At 43.5% G+C, this 22,385-nt stretch overlaps 2 protein-coding genes across 7 annotated transcripts in view; both read right to left on the bottom strand.

Moving 5' to 3' along the window:
• Positions 1-14,208, bottom strand: part of arhgef10 (Rho guanine nucleotide exchange factor (GEF) 10) — a 52,026-nt gene extending 37,818 nt beyond the window's left edge. The window contains exons 1-4 of one of the 5 annotated variants that reach the window (XM_031580756.2): positions 13,998-14,207; positions 5,484-5,583; positions 1,149-1,292; positions 810-1,010 (exon numbers count right to left, since the gene is read on the bottom strand). In XM_031580756.2, coding sequence (XP_031436616.1) covers positions 810-1,010; positions 1,149-1,292; positions 5,484-5,520 — 382 coding nt within the window. In that variant the 5' untranslated portion in view covers positions 5,521-5,583; positions 13,998-14,207. Of the gene's footprint in view, positions 1-809; positions 1,293-5,483; positions 5,584-12,582; positions 12,705-13,997 lie in introns of those variants that run through there. The other 4 variants (XM_031580755.2, XM_031580752.2, XM_031580757.2 and 1 more) reach the window with 4 other exon arrangements.
• Positions 14,209-15,337: 1,129 nt separating this feature from the next.
• cln8 (CLN8 transmembrane ER and ERGIC protein) lies at positions 15,338-19,645 on the bottom strand. 2 transcript variants are annotated; one of them, XM_012822834.3, is made up of 3 exons: positions 19,537-19,645; positions 18,211-18,834; positions 15,338-17,718 (listed from the first exon to the last, which is right to left on the bottom strand). In XM_012822834.3, the coding sequence occupies exons 2-3, from the start codon at positions 18,751-18,753 to the stop codon at positions 17,404-17,406; spliced, it is 858 nt and encodes a 285-aa protein (XP_012678288.1). In that variant the 5' UTR covers positions 18,754-18,834; positions 19,537-19,645; the 3' UTR covers positions 15,338-17,403. The 2 variants fall into 2 exon arrangements, with proteins under 2 accessions (XP_012678288.1, XP_031436606.1); XM_031580746.2 differs by having other exon boundaries at positions 19,533-19,638.
• Between the last annotated feature and the right edge of the window lie 2,740 nt (positions 19,646-22,385).

The raw sequence follows: 22,385 nt of genomic DNA on the forward strand, positions 1-22,385 counted from the left end.
GCTCAAGAGCAGAAGGAGAGAGGAAAAGAGGAGGAGGAGAGGAAAAAAGGAGGAGAGGAAAAGTCACCACTGATGACAGACAGAGCCACAGACCTTAAAACAGCTCCAGAGAGAGTCAAGATAACAAACAGCAACACACTGCTTGATTTAACAGCACACTTGATGAGGTTTCAGAGGTCTAGTTCAAAGTGGTTTGGCTGATGGAGGGTCCCACTAGCAGCATGACTGATGCCATCTGTAGTCTTATGAGAAGTGAAAAGATGGCTTTGTCTGAACTAATATAAAAAGAGCATATGGATTCTTCCTGACATATGCTGCATTTATAATGACCTGTTAATCATCACAGACAACAGGCATGCAGTACAGTGAATACATGTTTCAGTTATTTTACTACACCTCAAGTCATATGATGAAATATGTCACTGATTCTATGATCACTGTAGCAATCCGTTACAACTCATTTTCACTGACTTGATCAATGGCTGAAACATCTAGAAATGTCTACAATTCATAATTGCACTGGGTTTGGAGGTTTTCTGTTCTGTGTGCACATGCAACGTATACCAATATTATTAACTGTGATAATAAATTTGGCCTACCAGACATATGCAAGTCTGCATGCAAATTAATAACCATTGAAAAGGATGGCATGATCACTTGTAAGCTTCTGCACACATTAGTTAAATATAAAGCATTGGTTAAATATAAGGCATTGGTTAAATATAAAGCATTGGTTAAATATAAGGCATTGGGTAAACATAAGGCAGCCTGACACAGACCAGGACCATCTACTGCAGTGGCCCACGCACCTTTCTGTCCAGGGTCTGGAGCAGCAGCAGCAGCAGCAGCAGCATCCTCTGGGGGTGGAGGTAAGTCAGTCTCTGGGGCAGGAACACTGGGGGGTGGAGGCTCCTCCTGATGGGGAGGGGGTAATTGAGCCTCCGGAGCAGCAGATGTAGGGGTAGAGGTGGGGTTAGTGGTTACGGTGCTGGGGGCCTCACAGCTCTCGTCTGGGGGCGGAGGAGGAAAAGCTGCATCTGTGGTGGTGGTGGTGGTTGTTGTTGGGGCTGGGCTGGCCTCAGGAGTGGGGTTTGGGTGAGGCGAAGCAGGGAGGGGAGCCACGGCCCCTGGTGGAGGAGGACACTCACCTCCCAGCATGCCCTGCTCGGCGTAATCAGGGGCCGGAGGGGCGGGGGGAGGGCGGTCGGCCTCCGGGATGTCGTCCCCACTGTCGTCAAACTCGAACCGCTCACCCTCATCTTCGTCATTGAACGCCATGCCCTCCGCTAACACTGAGAAGAGACACACATGAGAAGGGAGGGAGAGTCTAGATGTGAGAAGGAGCATCTCACAGACACTGACTTCTGTAGAACATTTTTTAAATGTCTGCATTGTCTCTAAGCGGAGATAGCATGGAATGTCAGGAAGTTTAAATTTAACCCAAAACTGGCCCAACCTCGAGATGACTCACACAAAAACATTCACCCAGAACAAAAAACATCTTTCTGAAGTTTTAGCCTGAAGTTGCTCACACGCTGACTGACCCCTGTCCACCAGTTAAGACTGCTCTTCAAAGAACTCCACTTATTTATGGCTTAGGGTGTGTTAAGGACCCATCAAGCAAGTACAGACTGAATTACTTCGAACAACAGAAGGTCTGTTATTAACGGTCCAGCAGGTTTGAGTGACCTTGACTGAAAAGGGAATAGTGTGTAAAGATAATATAGTGCATAATCAGATTCAACGCATACCAACGTACACATGGTTGAGGATGTATTTTTACCCAATGTGAACAAGGGGGTTTTCCAACACCACAGATCAGAAGACTATTGTAACAAACTTTCATTTCACAAGAACCGAGATACATGACAAGAGGACAGATGAAAGAGAGCGACTCAGGAAAAGAAGGAAATGCAATCAGAAAGACAGGAAACCAGTTCCTCGCACCTTCCTGTGACCAGAAACACGCCACAATGTCCCATGATGCTCCCTAACTCTCAATATCCACTGTCCTACTGTATGACATCTAATCTAGATCACACATTAGTCTGACAGATGGGCCAATACATCTTATAACAAGCCAAAGACAATTACACTCAGAAGAACAGTGTTGTCACTTTGAGAAGTGTACACAGCACAGGACAGGACAGACACAGGAGTCACCGCTATTCATGAATTGATTCGTTCATTACTTCATTTTGGAAAGACACATGGATTTCATTTTTACATTATTTATACACCAGATTGTGTTCTTTATGGGAATTTATATGATTTTTGACCATGTGTCCCACATTTGATTGTTGAAAATAACCCCTGGTTGATTGGACATGGAATAATAGGAGGTATACTTAAGAGGCTGTAAAGTCACAAAGCTACCAGATCCATGTTGCCATCAGGTAGATTTATACTCCAGAGATACATAGCTTTTAGAGAAATACAGTGACCAGAGTGAGTCAGCTCAGAACACTCTGAAACCAAAGAAAGGGGAGGAAGGGGGAACTCCAACCCCAGGCTACATTCAGGACGGTGAGATCACTCCTATGAAAAGTGCGAAAGGTATGTGCCGCTCTCCATTCATTCTCGCCGCCCTTCTCCTCCAGCTCCCCTTGCTCTCACCACACAGGGGAGGCAGACACATCTGAGTGCAGGGCCACAGCTCAGGAAGCGGTGCTTCCAGCCGCGCCGCGCCAAGCGTTATCTCCTTAAGTCAACAAAGCTTAGCGCCGGGGCTGGCACATCTCTGCCCTCAGGAATACCACGGATTCCTTGCGCTGGCGAAGCAGCGGCATTCCTGACAAATTTCAGGCCACTGGGGCCCAATATCCTGACCATTAGGATCACAAACAACAGAATATTCCATGTTTGGTTTGGTCCAATTTCCTGCTGCCGTGAGTCACTTGTTTCCATGTGCCCCCAAGATTCATGGTGGGATCAGGTGAGGTTGAACTGTAATATGAGCCATACATTCAAGTCAGCTTATCTACTATGCTTCTACTATAGAAATATATAGTAAACTCCAAAGAGGGAACACAATGCTGAGAACAAAGGGTTCCTTTCCCAAACCCATTACAGGTTTTATAACATCCCTCTTTTCATTCACATATATGCAATTAAAATGTAGAAGGGGAATCTTTATCTTGAACCTAAATGTAGCGAATAGTATTTTCAACTGTTGGACTTAATGGGAAACATAAAAAGCCATTCAAAACATCCAAACATCTTGACAGTAACTGTTTTTTGGCAACAAAGGCAGAGTCTGTCATTGTGCTTGTCAATTCTCATGAAAAATCACGAGAGAAGTCTTTTCATGTTTCTTTTTACCCCTGAAGGGCCATGCTGCCTGTTGCCCCTTTGAACACTAAGCGAGTCTCCTAACCCTTTGCCCTAGCCCTGCCCCTCACAACTCATCAAGTTGGCCACCGGTCTCCGGCACCAGTTTCAGGATGCACGTCAGCAACATGACCCCTATAAATCAGCAGCACTGACATGAACATGACATCCTCTCCAGGCTCACATGGCCACTGACCAGGGCTGTGCAGGAGAAGACTCCAGCCAGGGGTTCTCACAAGCTAAAACATGACTACTGTGGAGAGGAACAGGAAAAGCAAGAGAATGTCAATAAAAGTGAGACAGGGAGGTGAACGAGACAGATAAACAAATAAAGAGAGAAATCGGCAAAGTTGCCAGAAATGGGGAGTTGAGAAAAGGAGTGAGACGGTAGTCTAAACAAAGAGACGTGGCAGATCTCCACACTGGAAAGACTTGAGAGCCTAGAAGGAGGTTATCAGCTCCTGTCTGCTCTAATGAAGGGGTGGGATGAGAGATAAGGCACACGCGTGACACAGAGAGAGTTTCCACTGAATCTCCTAGAGGCAGGAGGAGCACTGATTACAGAGGATTACTGAATATGCACTACACCCTCCTCAGAAAGCCTGAGGCACACACAGGCACGCACACGCACACACACACACACACACACAGAAGACAAGATCCAAAACATCAAACACATCATGTACCAAAACACTAAAATGAGAATAAGTTCTGTTAATCTCTCTGTTAATAAAATTGAAACTGAATCAAACCCTAAGCAATAGAACTATGGATCTGAAAGTGTGCCGCACAGAATCCCTCTCAGAATTATACCCACAGTAATAGAGTCTCTCTGGGCATGGTGCCACCACTAACGCGCAGGGGTATTGTTTCTAGCCTACTGGGCCTGGTTTACACGTGTGCCGTGTGGACTGAACAGTGAGGTGCAGATGGTAGCGTTAGCTGCGAGTCCCCTGTGAGAGTGAGGCCTCACACTTAGCGCGCACACACACACACACACACACAGGGCTGGATTGTCCCCGGCGGGTGGCTATTGTCGATTCATAACCACAATATAGATTCTGTTCTGCTGGCTCGCTGCTCATGCCGGGGCCGCACACAGGCAAATTAGTCACCGGGGTCACTCCGTGCACTGGCATCGCCGTGGCAACGGCGCCCGACGACAGCCCAGCTGGAATCCAGGCATGTCTGTGGTTCACACATCACACCCCCCCCCCCGCGCTTTCTAAACACCCTCTCTTGCTTTTGGTCTCGCTCTGACTCACCAGTCCCTCAGTGTCTTTCTCAGTGTCTGTCTCCATCTCTCTTTCAACCTCTCTGTTTTCGAGTCTTCTTCTTTAGTTCTCATTCTCTCTCCTTATCAGTCTGTCTGTGGTTCAAACAGATGTTCTTTCCACCCGAGCTGGTGTTCGCTGTCAAAGAATCTGCTCTTCTCTCATTATGTCTACTTTTGTCTCCCTCCCTTTATTTTTTCTCTCTTTCTCTCTCTCTCTCTCTCTCTCTCTCTCTCTCGTGACGCTGCACAGCTGAAAGGAGCTGTGGCTGCTGATGCACCCTTGTCCTGGCTCTTGCTCTGCATTTCTTCTATTCCTCCTCCTCTCTTGCGCTCCCTGCTCCCTCGCTTCACGTCCCACACGCTCCTAAGTGGCTGGGAAGAGGAATGTGTTTACACGTGCGCGCTCTCGCTCTCTCTCTCTCTCTCTACTTTAGTCTCTCTCACTTTTTCACTTTGTTATTTGGTTCTCCCTGTACCTCATAAGTCAATCACATACACACCTATATTCACGTTCTTGGTCAGAGCATTTCCATGCTGTTTCTACATGCAGAAGCTACACAGGTGAGCAAACTGTATGGTACTAAGCCTGTCTTTGCTTGAAGATTTGCGAGCAGAAGCAGAAATAACACAGGCTTAACTGACATCATGTTAGCCAATACCAGCTACACCAACCTAACAACTTCACCTTGTGTATGAAAAACACCAACAAGGTGAAGTTTTCAAGTGGAAGAAAAAAAAAAAACTATTTCAAGAGACACGTAATAAAATGACTGAGAAAATAAAAAAATAAAATGTTTATGTAAACAAACTAAACAAACAGAATGGGGGTTAGTTTTGAGCAAACAGCTCAGAGTGGAGGTGTGAGGAGGAGGCCTACTTTCAGGAGGAGGTGGAGGGAAGTCTTCCACATCCATGCTGCTCAGGGTGCGGGGGACGAGGAGACGACGCTGGAGTCTGCTTCAGGCCCACGCACGGTCCTGGAGGGGAGGAGGAGGAGGAGAGAGGGGGAGAGAAGCAGAGGAGTTCAGGAGTATTTCACTGAATAGACAGACATTCTTCCATCCAGTCAGTTGGTCTGCATGAACAACAGACTCTCAAGGGTGTGAACAATGGTGAGAAATCTCACATTTGCCCACGGTTGTTGCCAAGTTATGTGGTCAAAATGGTCTCCAAGTTTTTTGGTGAGTAAGTGTAAATGTGAGTGGGTGATAGGAACAAACAAACCAAAAAAAAAAAACTGACATTCTTCTTTGGTATTAGACACATTGATGGAACATGTGTGGCAAACACTAAAGTCTAAATCCTTTCATCTATTTGACTAATGAGCATTAGCTGTGGCTAATTTGAACAAATTTCCAAACAAAAGCGCAAGAGGAAACAAAAACACCCATGGAATGTTGAGCAAAGCTTTTTTTGTGGTCAGAGACATTGACTGATTAACCAACAAGCATCCCCATTATGCGCTAATGCATGTCGTGGGGCCAACAACTATTCAAGACAGGCCAATAAAGAATGCCCAACTTCATATTACAGTTTCATTACTTTTTAATGAAAGCATCCAGCATTGAAATGACATGCTCATCATGGAGCTGGTGAACTTGACACACACCCAGGGAGTTTAATCGGAGTTCAGAAAAGGTCTCTTCACTGAGCGGCGGTAGCAAAACTTGGGGACGACTTCACGGCGAGAGCTAATTATTCCCTCAGGCATCAATCCCAGTCATCTCCTCCGCCTGAGCTGTAATTCAGAACGTGCTAAAGACTCCTCTCAGCATCACCTACCATGCGCCATTAACCCTTGAGGGGGGCGTCAGTTATTGATTCAAAGGTCAATGATCAACCTTCTGTGACCAGTAACGCACCTTTTGATCAGCCAGGCGGCAACTCATTCATAAACATGAGCTGAGCGGAGCTGAGATTGGAGGCCCTGCTTCAGCGGATCTCAATGAGACATGAGCAAACATGAGACGTGAGCCACTGCCCTATGCTCCACACACACACACAAACTCCACACCTAATCCTCTTCCACTGTTACTCCCCCATGTATAGTGTGTAATCCATCTAAAAAAGCCTCAGGAAAAACAACATACAGTACATGCAGGGACATAAGGCAGGAGGGTCCTCCTCCAGGTCAGGGTTAGATTCTTTTGGAGCAATTTACCGTGCTCTATGGAAGAGGGGAATGTGGGGGAAGAGCATTGTAGAGAGCACAGGGACAAGGAAGAGTTTGTGGAGCGATGAGGTCAATGCACAGAATAAGAGACTCTTTGTGACGAGTTGACATGTTATGTACATGAGGGTGAACAGCCGTCCCGGGGCTGTGCACTAGTCCCAGTGCGAGCAGCGGAGAGGAGCAGGCAGAGAAAGACAAGACTGTGGCACGTGAAGACACGCTCGTCTCGGAGGAGCACAATACCCGACGTCTGTCACAATTGACCCGCACGACCCACTCGAGGGCACAGAAACGTTTGCACAAACAGAGGCAGCAGCCTGCAATGGGACAATACCCTAACAATGTGAAAAGGGGAAAAAAAGAGAGAGAAAGAAAGAAAGAAAAAATGAGCCAAGAGATAATGCCCTGAGGGTTGAAAGCTTGTTTTGTCTGCCAAGATGCCAAATCTGGGTGGACATAATTGTCTTTCTGGTCCACACCCTGGGTGTATGGCAACAGTCTGACAGAGACAGAATACTATACAAAATGCTATGCTTTTAAAATGAGGCCATTCTGCTTTTTTATCACAATGAATCATTCTGAGACATTTATTCTGGTACCTGCACTGTACAACCAATACATTTCTCACTTTTATGGTCCTCACTTTAATATCCTTGTTGCTTTAATAATTAAACATTGAACATTTAACTGAAATAATAAACCTTCAGAGTCCAAATGAACAGGTAATGTCTTTTCTCATAGATATTCCGGGGGCCATCCCACTGCAGACAGGGAAGGAGGGGTGCGTGTTTTAATGATCAAGGGAACACCTGTCAGTCAGACCACAGAGGAAGTAGCGAAGGACATAAAGCATGACTGACAAAGGAGCCACCAGTCCCACGCCTGTGCTGTTCTCTCCACTTACGCTGTGGGATCGGAAGGATGGGAGGGGAGAGGAAACACAGGAATCAGGTGTTCCTGTGCGTGTGTGTGTGAGAGAGAGAGCGAGAGAGTGTGTGTGTGTGTGTCTATCCTGTATGTGCTAGTTGAGTGTGTCCATGTTAGGCCATTCTTAAGAATATGTTGGTAATCTAACCGACACAATCAAGTTGACCCCAACCAAATATTTTTCCACGTTGTTTGATCTGCCGACTTGCTGACTATAACTTTCTGTTGGACTCTCTACTATTTTCTTAACTTCTGAACTATAACATGCTCTTGACATCTAATCCAGAGATCCACCTGCAATGAGTTTTGTTGTTTTATTGAGTCACCTTTTATGGTTGTATTCGGGGCCCTGCTGTTACCTCATGCTACATCTAAAACAAAGCAAGAGCCTCAGATGATTTTATATCATACACGCTGTACAAACACGTGGTGACAGATGATTTGATATCATACACGCTGTACAAACACGAGGTGACAGATGATTTGATATCATACATGCTGGACAAACACGTGGTGACAGAGAAAAAAAAAAAGTTTACCTTCCTACCCAATTTGTTTTAAATTTGGGATGTTACAGCAAACCAATATACTTTTAAGAAAGGACTTATTTTGGGTACTGAAAGATGAGGGTTATGTAAACATACTTCAAAATCACTGTATATTGTATCTGGGTTTTCACATTACCACTGAAGATTTTAGATAAGATATTAATCAAATCTGATAATCCACAGTTCTTTAGAGCATATTTATGTACAACAGTGAAAGAGCAGCTCAGAACAAACACAATAATTTGCTGTACATGTCATACCCAAACCACAACAAGATGTTGAGACTTTCCCTTAAGAGACATTATTGTGACGTAATTGGTTCTCTCCCTTGTACGTCGCTTTGGACAAAAGCGTCTGCCAAATGACTAAAAGTAACTGTAAATGGAAAAAAATGTATGGGTTCAGTTATTACTGAGCACACACGCTTTACACCTGCATGGCCTTACACACTACTGTCAACCAATTTGGACAAAGCCCTCAACTCAATGCAATACAGAGAGACAACATTACAAGGACATTATTTTGAGTCCCTGTAACTGAGTAGGAACTCAAATACTCCACTTTCCCTCCTCCCTCCCTCCCCCTCCTCCTCCTCTCTCTCTCTCTCTTTCCATCCATCTCTCTCACTCTTCACATTCCTCAGCTCCAGCTCTCTGGTGTGGAGTGGCTGCTCTGACACCACGGGGATGAAAGGAAGTGGCCCAGCCTGATGACAGACTCAGCCAAGCGTGTCATTACAGGTCTGCAGTGTAGCGCAGCTCTTTCTCTCCGTCTTTCTCTCTCCCTCCCTCATGCAGGAACCATTCATTTAAGGCTCTCTGCTAATGCATTACACTTGTTGCTCTGTATTCAAAACAGTTGGCGAACGCGGCGGACACCATGTATGCCAGCTGACACAGTTCAGTGTGCTAGGGTGCCTACACACACGGTCATGTGATCGCACTGACCTAAAGGGAGTGAATAAAAAAAAAAGAGAGTTCCCTCTCAAAGGGGATCCATGGAACATGTGGACGTTTTGTTTGTGTGCTGTGTGACAATCACAGTTTTGACAGGCAATGGAACTGGAAGAGAAGAAAGGTCAATGTTCAACGCCCTTGATGACAAATGTAGATCCTGATGTGATGAGACAGCACAAACACAAGCCAGGCCCTGCTCTGGAACAAGTCTGGGCCCCTCCACACTGTTGATGAACAGTACTCATCTCTGTCTGTCTGTCAGGTCAACCAGCCTGCCAAATTGTCTGTCTGTGTGCTTTCATATCTCACTTTGTCCCTCTCTCTAGTTCTTTCTAAATATTTCTCTCTACTGCCTCCCCATCACACACACACACACACACACACACACACACACACACACACACACACACACACACACACACAGTGTCAGTGTCAGTCTCAGTAAAACTCTCTCTCTCTCTCTCTTATTCTCTCCTTCTCTGAGTTTACCCTGTATTGTTGGCACCATGTTATGCTACTCCAGCCCCTACTGTACTCAGACACCATTTCCCCCAGCAGGAATGGCTTAATCTGAATGGAGGGGATGACAAAGGCCTTTAGTGGCGAGGGGGGACAGTCGGTGTGCTGTAGCATACTAAAATCCGCCCCCGCACCCTTCCCTACAAAGCATTGGCTCTTTCTGGCCTGTTCACGGAATGTCTATTCACCTTCTCATTCTTTACGCCTGCTTCCCTGGATGGCATGTTTTTTTCCCCCGACTGTTCCCAACTTCTCTTGCTCTTCTCTGTCCGTCTATGTATCTAGCCACCTCTGACAGAGTTTTTCTCTCTCTCTTTTCACTTGTTCACTCATAGAGTATATGCTTCCTTCCCTCACCTACGCCTCTGCAATCTTTCCCCTTCCCTCATTCCCCATCTCCCTCTCTCCTGACAGCTTAGGACATGTGGAGGAGGAGGAAGAGGAGGAGCGCACACAAACACAGAGTGAGCAGTGAGCTCTGAGGCCTTGGCCTTTACAAATGGGCTGCCAGGGGCTGAGTGAGTCTAGAGCTGTGTTCTGCCTGACGCCATCCATTCAAAGGAGCATGCGGACACACACACACACACACACACACACACACACACACACACACACACACACACACACACACACACACACACACACACACACACACACACACACACACACACACACACACACACACACACACACACACACACACACATGTACACAAATTATTGTGGGAACAATATATATTCATCTACACAATAGTGTATTTTACACTGACAACAATCCAGTAGCTGTGATGGATAGTCATTGTGTCCATAATCATTGTCAAATAATTATAAAAAAAAATGTCTAAGCTTGACTCCACAGCCCATTGCTCCAGAGTTACTGTGTTAGAGCTTGTTGGGAGTAATTGTGTGTTGTTGGCAGGGACAAAGCAATCAATTTCAGCTGGAGCAGGGCATTTGACTACACCGACTGTAATTATATGGGATGTGGAAAATGTATCCCGTAGAAAATGTCAACCCTCAGGCAAAGTGCATTTCACTAGTCGAGCTATGTGTGAGAGGAGTGTGGTTTACAGTGGAGAGAGTGCTGGAAGGCCACAAAAGCCCTGACTTGCTCTGCAGTCCACTGCCCCAGGCGATCCTTTACCTATACACCACAATTGGCTTTCAGAGGCTTGTGCGATCGAGGGACGGTGGGAAAGAAAGGTAATGTTACAAGTAGTGAACGTCAGGTCTTTTTTCCAGGAATCTTCCAGTTCAACTGTGTGTGACCTGAATATTTCTCTGACTTCTCCCATGAGCCATCCCAGCTACATCTCGTTTAGAAAGGGCGAGAGAATGGACCCTCCCTGTGTCAGCCTTTGATCCAAACTGCTAAATGACAGACTGACGTTGCACTACACTTCCCACAGCTAGACTCACTCAAGAGTCCCCCAACACCCACCCCACCCTCACATTAGCTATAGTATGGCATAGTATGGCACCCGTATAGCCTAATAGATTTAAGCATCCATAATCTTGCTATGTAAAGTATTTTTCATATTTTTTTTTATATCAAGGCTGTCAAACACATGGAACTGATTCTCAACAAATCCCACACATCAACCATTTCAGTTCCAAACAAATCAAATACAGAAGATAGGGGGGGGGGGGGGGGGGGGGATCATTCTTTTGGCCACCACAGTCATTTCCATATCAATAGAACAAACAGCCCTCTAACTGCCCATGGCCCCGATTTATGCCAAGTGACCTCTGGGAAATTTTTGTAACATTCCAATGTATTTACATGTATATTTATACTCTTTCATGCCCACCTTTAATTGCCCCTCAGGGGAGTAATAAAGGTCATTGAACACAACTCAAACCTCCCTTCATTACCGCTAAATGCACTGGGCATGATTAGGATCACTGACCATGAGCGCCACACTCCGACAACCATCCAGCTATGTGAGAAAAAGTAGCTGGGGAATGTGATAATGCTGTTTCCTCACCGGCTAATCCAGCTGGAGAAGAGTTATGTGCTGAATCTCATGTGAATCTCCTGCATCTCAGTTGCTGTGTGGGGGTGATGGTGGGTCTGATTTGAAACCTGAACTTTCAGTCCTTGGAGCGATGGCAAGTATGCCAGCATTTTCAGCGATGCGCATTAGCATCTGGCCAGTGAACCAGCTCCCCCTGGGCTTTGCCTAATCTCCACATCCCAGGAGACATTTTTAGCCATGCCACAGTAGCTTTAGCGATTACCATATTACAATATAGTGTCGATATTTACTGACAGTGAACTGCTATCCAAGAATGTGACCTAACATTTTTGGAAACCAGTTGCCTCAAACCTCATTGGTGAGTTATGTCAGACATGCAAAGGACATCCCCCTTTCACTAGATCAAAACAACAGTCTCACAACATAAGCAATCCCCACGTGACAACACACCCAGTACTTATTCAGGGAGCAAGAGGGTTAAAATAAACCCACCCAAAAGAAGGTCCCTTCCCTTTATTTTTGGAAGCTGGTGGGTGGACAACAGCATCCACGTCAGTGCAGGCAGTGGATGAGCTCACATGATGAAGCACAACACCAGCTCAGCGCAAGCTCAGGCCGCTTAAGAAGGGGGAGTTGTGGTGAGCCTTACCATCAAGCAAACAAAAGAAACAACAAATGCCCACTTCCTTTATTTTTAGAAGTCATTACGCTGGGTGGAGGCCTCCTCTTCACAGCCAAGTTTCCCAGCTATTTGCTAAGCAAATCACCGGTAGTGTGCACAACTCTGGTCTGCTCCAAGCTCTCCACAGGCGTGATGTAAAGTGAACTGGACAAGCATGGCGCTACACAATACACAAGCAGATCAAAGTGCTCACCGTATCTGGCATATCTTTGGGGCTGCCTAACCCTCTGCATACAGATTCCTGAAAGCACGAGTCAATGAGCCAGACTACCTCGCAGCCTGAGTGAGGGTATGAAAGCAAGGTTATTCTCATTAATGAGCGCATTCCAAAGATGCTCAGGCTCTGTAACAATCAGGCTTTGAATTTCGGGCACGACTAAGTTCATTCATGACACAGAAGTTAGATGTGAGAAAATTAATGCACACACACATTTCATCTCAGTAACTATGCTTTAACACTGTCATGATGAATTCCCACAAACAAACCATATGGTGTTAGGTCAGAGCCAAACACACTATAAACTTGAAGGACTATGGGTCAACTGTATGTCCAACATGACACAACTTATGGCTACACTTCAGTGCAACAGTGTTTTGCTTTGTTGACATTGTCTGTTAACAGCATCTTTGCCCAAACTATCCCCTAAATGTTTAAGTGTTGTCCTTGTACCTTCAGTGACCACGGACAGTTAGAACTATGAATTATGAGTTAGCTCTGAACACTGCCATGCACTGAGGAATGCGAGTTTAGAGGACACAAAGACATGCACCTGTGCCCTTGAAATTAGCACACTTCACATTTTTAGAAGTTTATTTAGCAAAGTCCAGTGACTGGATGTAGGAACTTGGTGGCTGCAAAACTAACACCCAGGTAAAGTGTTTTCCCACATTAAGAGACAGTTTGATCGGCGTTTTGACGGCTGTCATTTCAGATGTTGGGAACGAAATGTAAGGACAACATAAATCACGGCAAAATATTATTCGCAACTAATACAAATTATCTGGTTAACTCATATGCACATGATCCTTCATAACAATTCAGAGACAGTCCATCTCATACTTCCCTTTTGCTTTATACTTCTAAAAACATTGACATGCCACAAAAGAAAGCTACGAGGTCAATACAATAGGCTAACGATACTTTATACGTTGGCTAAACGCATTTTAAAGAACAGCAAATCTACTAGTTCAGATTATTCCTCCTCAAAGCCCACAAGCAAAAAGTCAACATACTACTCGATAAGGTAGCATATGCACATTAGTTTATGTTTGGAAAACTCCATGGGTTAGTTATTCCATCTGGCAACATTGTTATTTAAACTTGGCCGTATGTCCCTCGCCACGTTACATCAATGGAATCTTGCGAGCAAGCTGAACCTCAGCGTAGCCTAGTAGAAATGGCTCAGAAAACAATGTGGACACTCGTTTGTTTGCAGAGGGCAAGTAGGGGGGGAAAAAAATCACGCTCAAGAAATATTAGGTTCTACCACATCACATACCCGTAAACGAGTTCTTGCTCCCAATATTTTCACCTCAAAACTTTTGATAATCATTAAAATCCTAAGTTTGAAAAACAGCTGCGAACTTTCAAAGACATGATGAACTTACCATCTCCGAAATATCTTGAATATGCAGTGAACTTGCCAACACCTATCGTCCAAATGAAAACGAACTGTGTCAATAACTGAATAGGAAAGAGGACGCATCTGGCGTTATTGCCTCTTTTCCATTTTTTCTTGGTGCAGCGTTTCCAGCCGTTCCCAACTGCAAGCTGATCCATCAACGTCCTCACCTCCTGCTGTATAGTCATTGGTGGAGACAGCTCATGGAGACCTGTAATTGGACAAAACGGGCCTCAATCACATTCCTTAAGTTTCTTGCCAGGAATGAGCTACACGGATCCAAACTGTACCACGTGACATTGTGAGGTGGCTCTTTGAACAGCTGTGCAATCATGAAGGGGGTCTTCGATGGGAATTTCTACGTAACGCAATTTTCACAACTTAAGCCATTGTACTTTTACAGGAAATGAAAACAATGTAGAGATGACAACAAACAACAAAAACAAATACAATAATTAAACAAATGCCCTATCCATTATGAAGGGTTCAGATCACTGCATCTCATATTTCAAATTTGATAATGTCTGTTTTCCTTCAAAAGTGCCTCAGCATGGCACAACTCCTTCCACAGATTATGAACCTGGCAGACAACTGTTCTGTTGATTTTGACAGCCTTATGTGAATGGTGAAGATGCTTCATGGGGCCCTGTGTTCTTCTCACCCATTGAGTCTCAGTAAATACTGATGGTCAGTTTATTATAAAACATACTAAACAGCATCCTCTGTATTAAAGGAATTTTCATTTTTAATTATTCAGTAAAACCTGAACAGTTCATCATATACTAAAAACTGTATCATCATTTGATTCAGATACAAATTACACAAAGGAATCTTTAAAAAAAAAGGGGGGGGGGGGTAAATCTGCTGTCCTTTTCAGTGTTTCGGACTGCCTGGCACCCTCTGATAGGAAGAAAAGAGGGAATTCGCTTTTTCATCTGACCCCTACCCAATTCCCAGGACAGACGGCCTCTCAAACACTTAACATAACGCTCTACTGCCCACTAGTGGCTATAAAGCACTGTCTTGGTCGTTACAAATTCCGGAGTAAGTGTTTGAGAGTCTCACCTAAGGGTCCTGATCACGTTGTCATACTAGGGTAAAAATCCACCCTGTGCTTAATTATACACATCCAACAACATTTTGTTTAGTGTAGCACAAATATGTAGCCACTGAGAAATCATAGCTAATCGAATTAGCCATAGTCAGTAGGCCACAACAGGCCTGCTGTAACACAAATGAAGGAGATGTTTTATCTTCTTCTGGCCAGGTATCAACATGATCCCTCAGAGCGCTTCAGTATACACATAAAAGAGTTCAGACACAATCTAGATGTTTAAAAAGTAAAGCTTTAATACGTTTGCTGATGTTCAAGTTATTTCATCTGTATCGGTCTTGGAGGGGGGTCCATTGCCAATGTTTTTCCAACAGTTTAAACATTTACAGTTTCAATGACACTCGTGCCACAATATAGCAATAATCACTTCCTTTTACCACACCATAAACAAGGAGTGAACCACACATTTCCCAAGGGCATAAGGTGATTCGAATATGGATAAGGCACATTTATAAAAACCCAAACACAGATTAGATACACGAGAAAATCCACGAAGCAGTTTGGACAAAGGCCATTCTTAAAGAGGCAATCCACTCTCTTGTGCCTGTGTCAGCTTAAATTCCCAATTTGAATTAGCATCTAGCGCCTTCTAACAAATGAAAGGGGAACTGAAAATGACGATTGAATGAAGAAGAGCAAAAGGTTTGATTGGAGTATTTATTATTTCAAAAGGTATTAATCAGTTAAGGCTGCAACAAAGGGACCAGTCTGGCAGTGTGTCAGTTGTTAATATGCGACTCAACAATGTCTAACATCTGAAATGTTAACTGTGCAAGCAAAGTTCCTTCCCTTGGAGGAAAACACTGTCTAAAAGCAGATCAAATCAATAACCATGGAAAAGCCAGTGGAACAATGATTTCTCTCCACTTTATGACAAATTGAGGTAGTGTACAAGAGGCAATATTACTACTGCTAGGGCCACTGTCATTAACATGTATTGTCAGGTGCAAAAACTAGAGCTTTTATTGCTAAATGCAGCCTCATGTTAAACATTAGATGACCTATTTGAGCATACAAATGTGAAATAGAGCCTTATGCGTAGATTTAGGCTCCACTGCTGGGTCATGTATTACACTTGTTACACAATGTATTGATTCTTTTCTCTTTCTGATTTATTGCTGTGAAGTTGTAAGTCACTAATTAATCAGTTTGATATCAAAGTGACTTTGAATTACTTTCAAGCACACATATGTGGGTATTGAGTCATTACAAAAGGCTTTGTATCACTTCAAACCACTACTGTGAGCCCATACTACACATGAGGCTGGGGAGAGCAGGCAGAAGTGTTTTAAGGACTCACAAGGTCTCCACTGCCCCCCTTCTCTGCCAAATGTTCAGTAAAAGATATGTATTCGATGTCTGCTTACTTTAAATAACATCCACACATTTGAGAAGAAAAATGCTTATTTTGAATGATAATATATAGTACTCTCGTTCATGGTGAAATATGAACTATGGAAGGCAACAGCACATTTGTGCTTCATCACAACTGCAATCAGTGAAGTCATACTTTCTGAACTCGTTTAACAGTGCTTTTGAGTTAATATTAAATATGACAACATGATATTAGACTTATGGTCTGAATGTTTACAGTATGAAAGGATTCAAATATTTCACAAGTATTTGTAGTAATCTTGTTTTGACCAAAATGTGCCCAGTTTTCTGGGAAGAATGTAGACTCTTCACAAGTCAAGCCCCAAGGCTTGAATGTGTTCTAACTAGTCAACACCTCATTCTCCAACTGCTGACTCGTGTTTAAAGCCTAACGGGTGCTAACGGCATTATTCTTCATGGAGTTTCTGACACAAAACCTCACAAATACGACATACCTTCACTCATGACATCGTAACACTCTAAAATGTAACACATGGATTGTTGAGCTATATGAATCTTGAACAGCCAACAGACCAGCAAACACAAAAATACTGGTAACCTATAGACCACATACTAACAATTTGTAAGACTAATAGAGCTTTAGTTAAGAGACTATATAAAATGACCCCCTCCTACCTAACTAGCTTTGAAAAACACATGTTTGCAACATTCTAAATATAGCATTAGCCAAATACTCAAAAATAAGTGGCTACAAATTTGATGATAACTTTAACCTGAAAAACATTTGAAGGGCATCAGTCCACTTTGAACCCTTTCAGTACTTCTCAATACCAATCCAAAAGGGCAGTAGAAAAAAAAAAACATTCTTGTGACCCATGTGTGGCTTCATCTTAAAGCTTTTCTGTTTGTTCCTCTAGAGCCCCACTAGGTGCCCTGACACCTCTCAGCTTGTGTGCTGCTTGGGCCTCTCCCTGGAAGGCCCGTTCTCTGGAGCAGGCTTGTCGCTGAAGTTCCAGTCCACGGGGTTGAGCAGCTGCATGGTCTTCTTGTGGGTCCAGATGGGGTTGATGACGACGGTGAGCAGGGCCAGGCCCGTGAAGAAGAGCAGCCGCTGGGGCAGCGGCACGTGGACCTTCATCTCTCCCCAGTGCTTCCAGCTCACCCAGCACATGTAGTAGGTGAGCACCATGCGGCAGTGGAACATGTGGATCATCACCCACTGGTTGGCTCTCCAGAAGGAGGTCCGCGCCCAACCAGCCTGAAGAAAGTAGCACGGACAGACAGACAGACAGACAGACAGAGAGGCAGACATAATTATCTTTAATCACTATTGACTAAAGCACATTTCATGGTAAACACAGAGTGACTGTTAGTCAGAGTAATTGCAGCATATATGTTGCATGCATGTGACACTAATCAAGCAGAAAATTGAGAGTTCAAAAGTAGCACTGAAACTTCTGACATTTGCTTCACTTCCCTTTCAGAGGATACCGGGTTAGATATAAACAGAATTTCCTCTTTTGGAGAAATCTATTCTGACAACACTTCAGATACACATGCAAATGCTTTTCGAAGCATATAACCACAGACTCAAAAAAGAAAGTACCACAGGTGGCGGTGAAGCGGTTAAGGTCAGCACAGACGCACATCAGGAAAGCCAGAACAACATAAGAAGAACAGAGAATAAGGAAACTGCTCTAAATGTCCCCCATGCTACACCATACTGCCACAAAGCATGAATCATGTTTACCTTTAGAAGCATCCAGGAGATACAGGTGAAGGGTGTGCTCATCTCCAGCAGCAGAGTGACCATGGGCAGAAAGTGGCCCAGCGAATCCCACACCACAGCCCCAGCGAACCCTGACAGGGCAAAGAAGTGGTGCACTGCCAGTGGCACATCAAAGTTGCCAAAGGCCACGCTGGAAGCGTGCAGAGCCACATTCTCAAAGAGGAAGAAGCCAGTGGCTGTCAGCACATTGAACCACGACCAATCCTCCTGTCCCCGTACCTTGTCTTCAAACAAAGCCGAATCCTCTGTCAGGGTGCGTAGTCCCACAACTGTGCTCTGGAGCCCAAATACTGCCCTTGTGGCTGCCAAGTCCCAGAAAACCTTCTCTTTGGTGGGCAGTGAGCGATAGGTTGAGCAGAGGGCAACCGACAGCAAGTGACACACGACGAAGACGGCAGAGTAGAAACCAAATCCTAGGCCAATGACCTGCAGACGCAGGCTCCAGTTGAAGTAGTCCATGCTCATGGGAAGGCTGGGGCTAGGGAGGTCTGGCTGGGATGCCATGGTGTACCTGCTCTCAGAAGCTTGGGTGACTGACTAAAATGCTTGTGCTTTGTTTTCTTTTTCAAAATGTTACCGCCCATCCTGAAAGACACATTTAGCATAATTCATCATTCCTGAGATCCGCCAATTGAAGTTCACAAAGCCTACATGAGAACCCAACTTGTTCTGCGTCATATGCCTAACTGAAGCTAGGGTTTATTAAAATTACCTAATACCATTAGCCAAATATTCTAACAGCGTTTAATTAAATTAAATCTACATCAGGCGGCTGATAAATGCTACGGTGGAGTGACAGCACCAGGACCTGATTAAAACAGATCTCGCGAGGCAGTGACATTTTAGTGTGCTTCACAACAATGTAACTTATCCAATTGCAGGGATGTATGACCTAAATTATCAATGTTGGTTACAATACATTGTAAGAAATGATCTATATTTGCAAGATGTTAGAAGCCATGACGCAAAATACAACTTGTTAGCGCTTCAGCAAAACAATGTTTCGGTAGAAATGTAACGCGGCGGTATAACGTTAAACAACAACGTAGAAGGATAAGGTTTTAGGACTTCGTTTCTGGAAAGCGCCGTTGACCAACCACCGTGGTAACCGTGGCGAGATAGTGTTCAAAATTATAGTTAGGCTAAATGACAGAGATACTATGCTAGTTGTTTAACGACGCTTTCGGGAATGCACCCTGTTCGACATTTGCTTTCACTGTGTTATGAAGAACGATACAGTACCATTATGCAGATATTATAACAAGAAAGGAAGCATGCATTACCCACTTTACGAGGATTCCTCCAAATATAAAGGTCCATCTTTGATTAGATTCCTTCAAGGGTAGGCTTGTAGAGTGAAGTCCGTAACCATATGACTTTAATTTTGATCAGGTGGTCTGGCCCATGAGGAAATCCCGCCCCATTCTGGTGAGTCTTTATGCTATTGGCTACAGCACATTCTTACGACATTGTGTCAATTCAAAGTTACAGCATATTGAAAGAATGGAGTTTACACACACACAAACACACACAATGAAGGCATAGAAAGAGAGAGAAAGAAAGAAAGAAAGGTAGAGAATGGATGAATGAATGAATGAATGAAATGCGTAGCAAGCTTATGGTAAGCAGTAGCTGTGAGGATGTTGTGTATCAACATGGGAATTAAATAAGAACTCAAATCGGAATCAATTCATTTTTTTCTTCCAAAAATTTAATTGCAGAAGTATTTACAACATATGACCCCAGCAATAAGTAACCAAACATAACAAAGAGGCCAACTCATGGAAATAAGTCCAACAAATATATCAAGAGGCTAAATTATGAAAAGAGGGACAACCAAAATACTTACAAGTTATTGTCTAGTGAGCAGCATGGCATAGTCCAAATGAAAGAAAAGCCAGGTTGTAAACAGAAATAAATAGATAAATATGTTTGTGCAATAAATAGATAAAATAAATCTGAGTCAACAAATGACATTCAATAATGTGGTACAAAAAAGCAATGAAGCAACAAATCATACATTCAATATCATTATCTTGCATGCCATCATAACAGCTTATCAAAACAACCCGAACAAGAAGTAAACTCAACAAAACCATGAGGAAGAGCAGAAAATTGTTCTGTTCAAATGAAGCAGATATCTATATATTTATTTATATATATATTTCTGTACAAATAATGAATATTTGGTATTATATTCATCCTTTATATTGATATGATATATATTTATATATTTATATAATAATTGAAAATAGGTTTAGCTAAACAACTACATTTTATTTAGGTATCTTTTGTCCTCTAATTTCACATTCCAAGATCTGGGAGGTGTTATAATTCTATCAAAATGACAGCTGATGATTTCTCCACATTATGTCAAACATGTACGCTCTCTCTCTCTCTCTCTCCTTGTTTTGGGGTTTTAAGGGTTTCAAGGATTAACAGAAATGAACAGGAAAACAGAAACGGCTAATTTAGATGTGTCACCTTTAGCACCGTATGAAACACTACCCAGGTGTAAAAATGACTATGAACATGGTCTTCTTAGGAGGAGGAGTGTGCCATAATGTGTCAACCGATTTAAAAATAAATACCTAAACTGAGAGTCCTAATTTAACTGTTTTGCAACACGGCAGTAAGAAGTTGTCACCTCCATGAGTTTGTGTGTTATGCTGTGCCTGACATAAAACAGCTTTGAGCTCAGCTTGTATGAGTGGCGCCCTGTGTCCCACGCACACACTGAACTTGAAACAGTGGTGCATTGTCTGAATGAGCTCACTGGAGAGGCTGTTAATGTCCAGCTAGGGTCACTCGACCACAAGCAGTCACACCACAGATGGTCAGAGCTCATTTATAAGATGAAACCACATACAACTGAGAACATATAAACAGACACAGGGGTGAGTCAACGGAACGTTCTGGAAATGCAGACTTAACATCACACAAAGAATTAAGTAATGGCATTATATGCATTATGCATCTGGAATCCTGTGTAGGAAGAGCATTGTATGGGAAGAACCACGGCTCTATATCAGTCTGCTGACAGCCTTCTTACTACCTCACCATTACACACTTCCCAAAATCAAGAACATTGTATAGCTTGCTCAGTATGGCACTCATATGTCTAATGTTCATTTTAATGGCTTATCTTGAAAACATACAGTTCTCTTGGAAGAAAAGACAATGAAATAATCTCCAGTGGCACATAATATTTCTATCCATCCTTCCAGTTGTATCCCCGGGGTCTGTGACTTTACAAACATCTGAAGTTGTGTGTCTGTGAATGTGTATTTTTTTCTCACACAAGTACAGATGCAAAGCAATCAACAATTTCATGAAGGTGCTCAATTCTATAAAAATCTGTGCTGAAGACATGACATTTCTGGAGTTCAACCACACAATATAATTTTCCATCTGTCCTTCTCTTTACCATTTACAAAACACATGATGAAGAATGAAGGAAGCTGATTATCTTTTTAGACAAGCATGAGGAGACACACAGGAGGTTACTCGATTTGGCACCTACACCCTGGCCAACCCTGTTATTTTGCATATAGAGACACACACCTCAGTCGTACATACATACATATATAGTCTGATGTCAGACTGCAACATTAGAGTTAAACAGCTTTACTGACTCTAAACTCTTAGACTCTGGAGACTGATACTGCAACACTCCCACTCCCCCTAAACCAACACTCTATTGTCTACAATAACAATCAAACAGAATGCCCATAGACAACCCCGTTACACAAATCCTCTACTCTCTGTATATGTCAGGGATAGAACAGTTTTGATGGTAGCCTGGGAAGCCCATTGTTGTTTGGGCTGAATAACACACAAAAACACACTACGATTGCTTCGTTATGGCACTACATATGCATTAGCATTGTTCCTCCACTGTCACATTCTTTTTGAGGATTCAAATGGCCCATGTTATCAGCATATGCAAAACACACAAGCTAAAACCTAGCTAATATACTGCTGGCACATACTGTAAATTGGGCCCCAATACTGCATATTTAGATAACAACAGACAATGCATTACCACTACCTTGGCACAGGAGGAAATTACAAATTTTGTATAGAATCTCTTTCAAATGTCTTTCAGATGTGTTATTGCCTCCAACTGGTAAAAC

The sequence above is a fragment of the Clupea harengus genome, chromosome 14 (genome assembly GCF_900700415.2).
Source record: "Clupea harengus chromosome 14, Ch_v2.0.2, whole genome shotgun sequence".
Taxonomy (NCBI): domain Eukaryota; kingdom Metazoa; phylum Chordata; class Actinopteri; order Clupeiformes; family Clupeidae; genus Clupea; species Clupea harengus.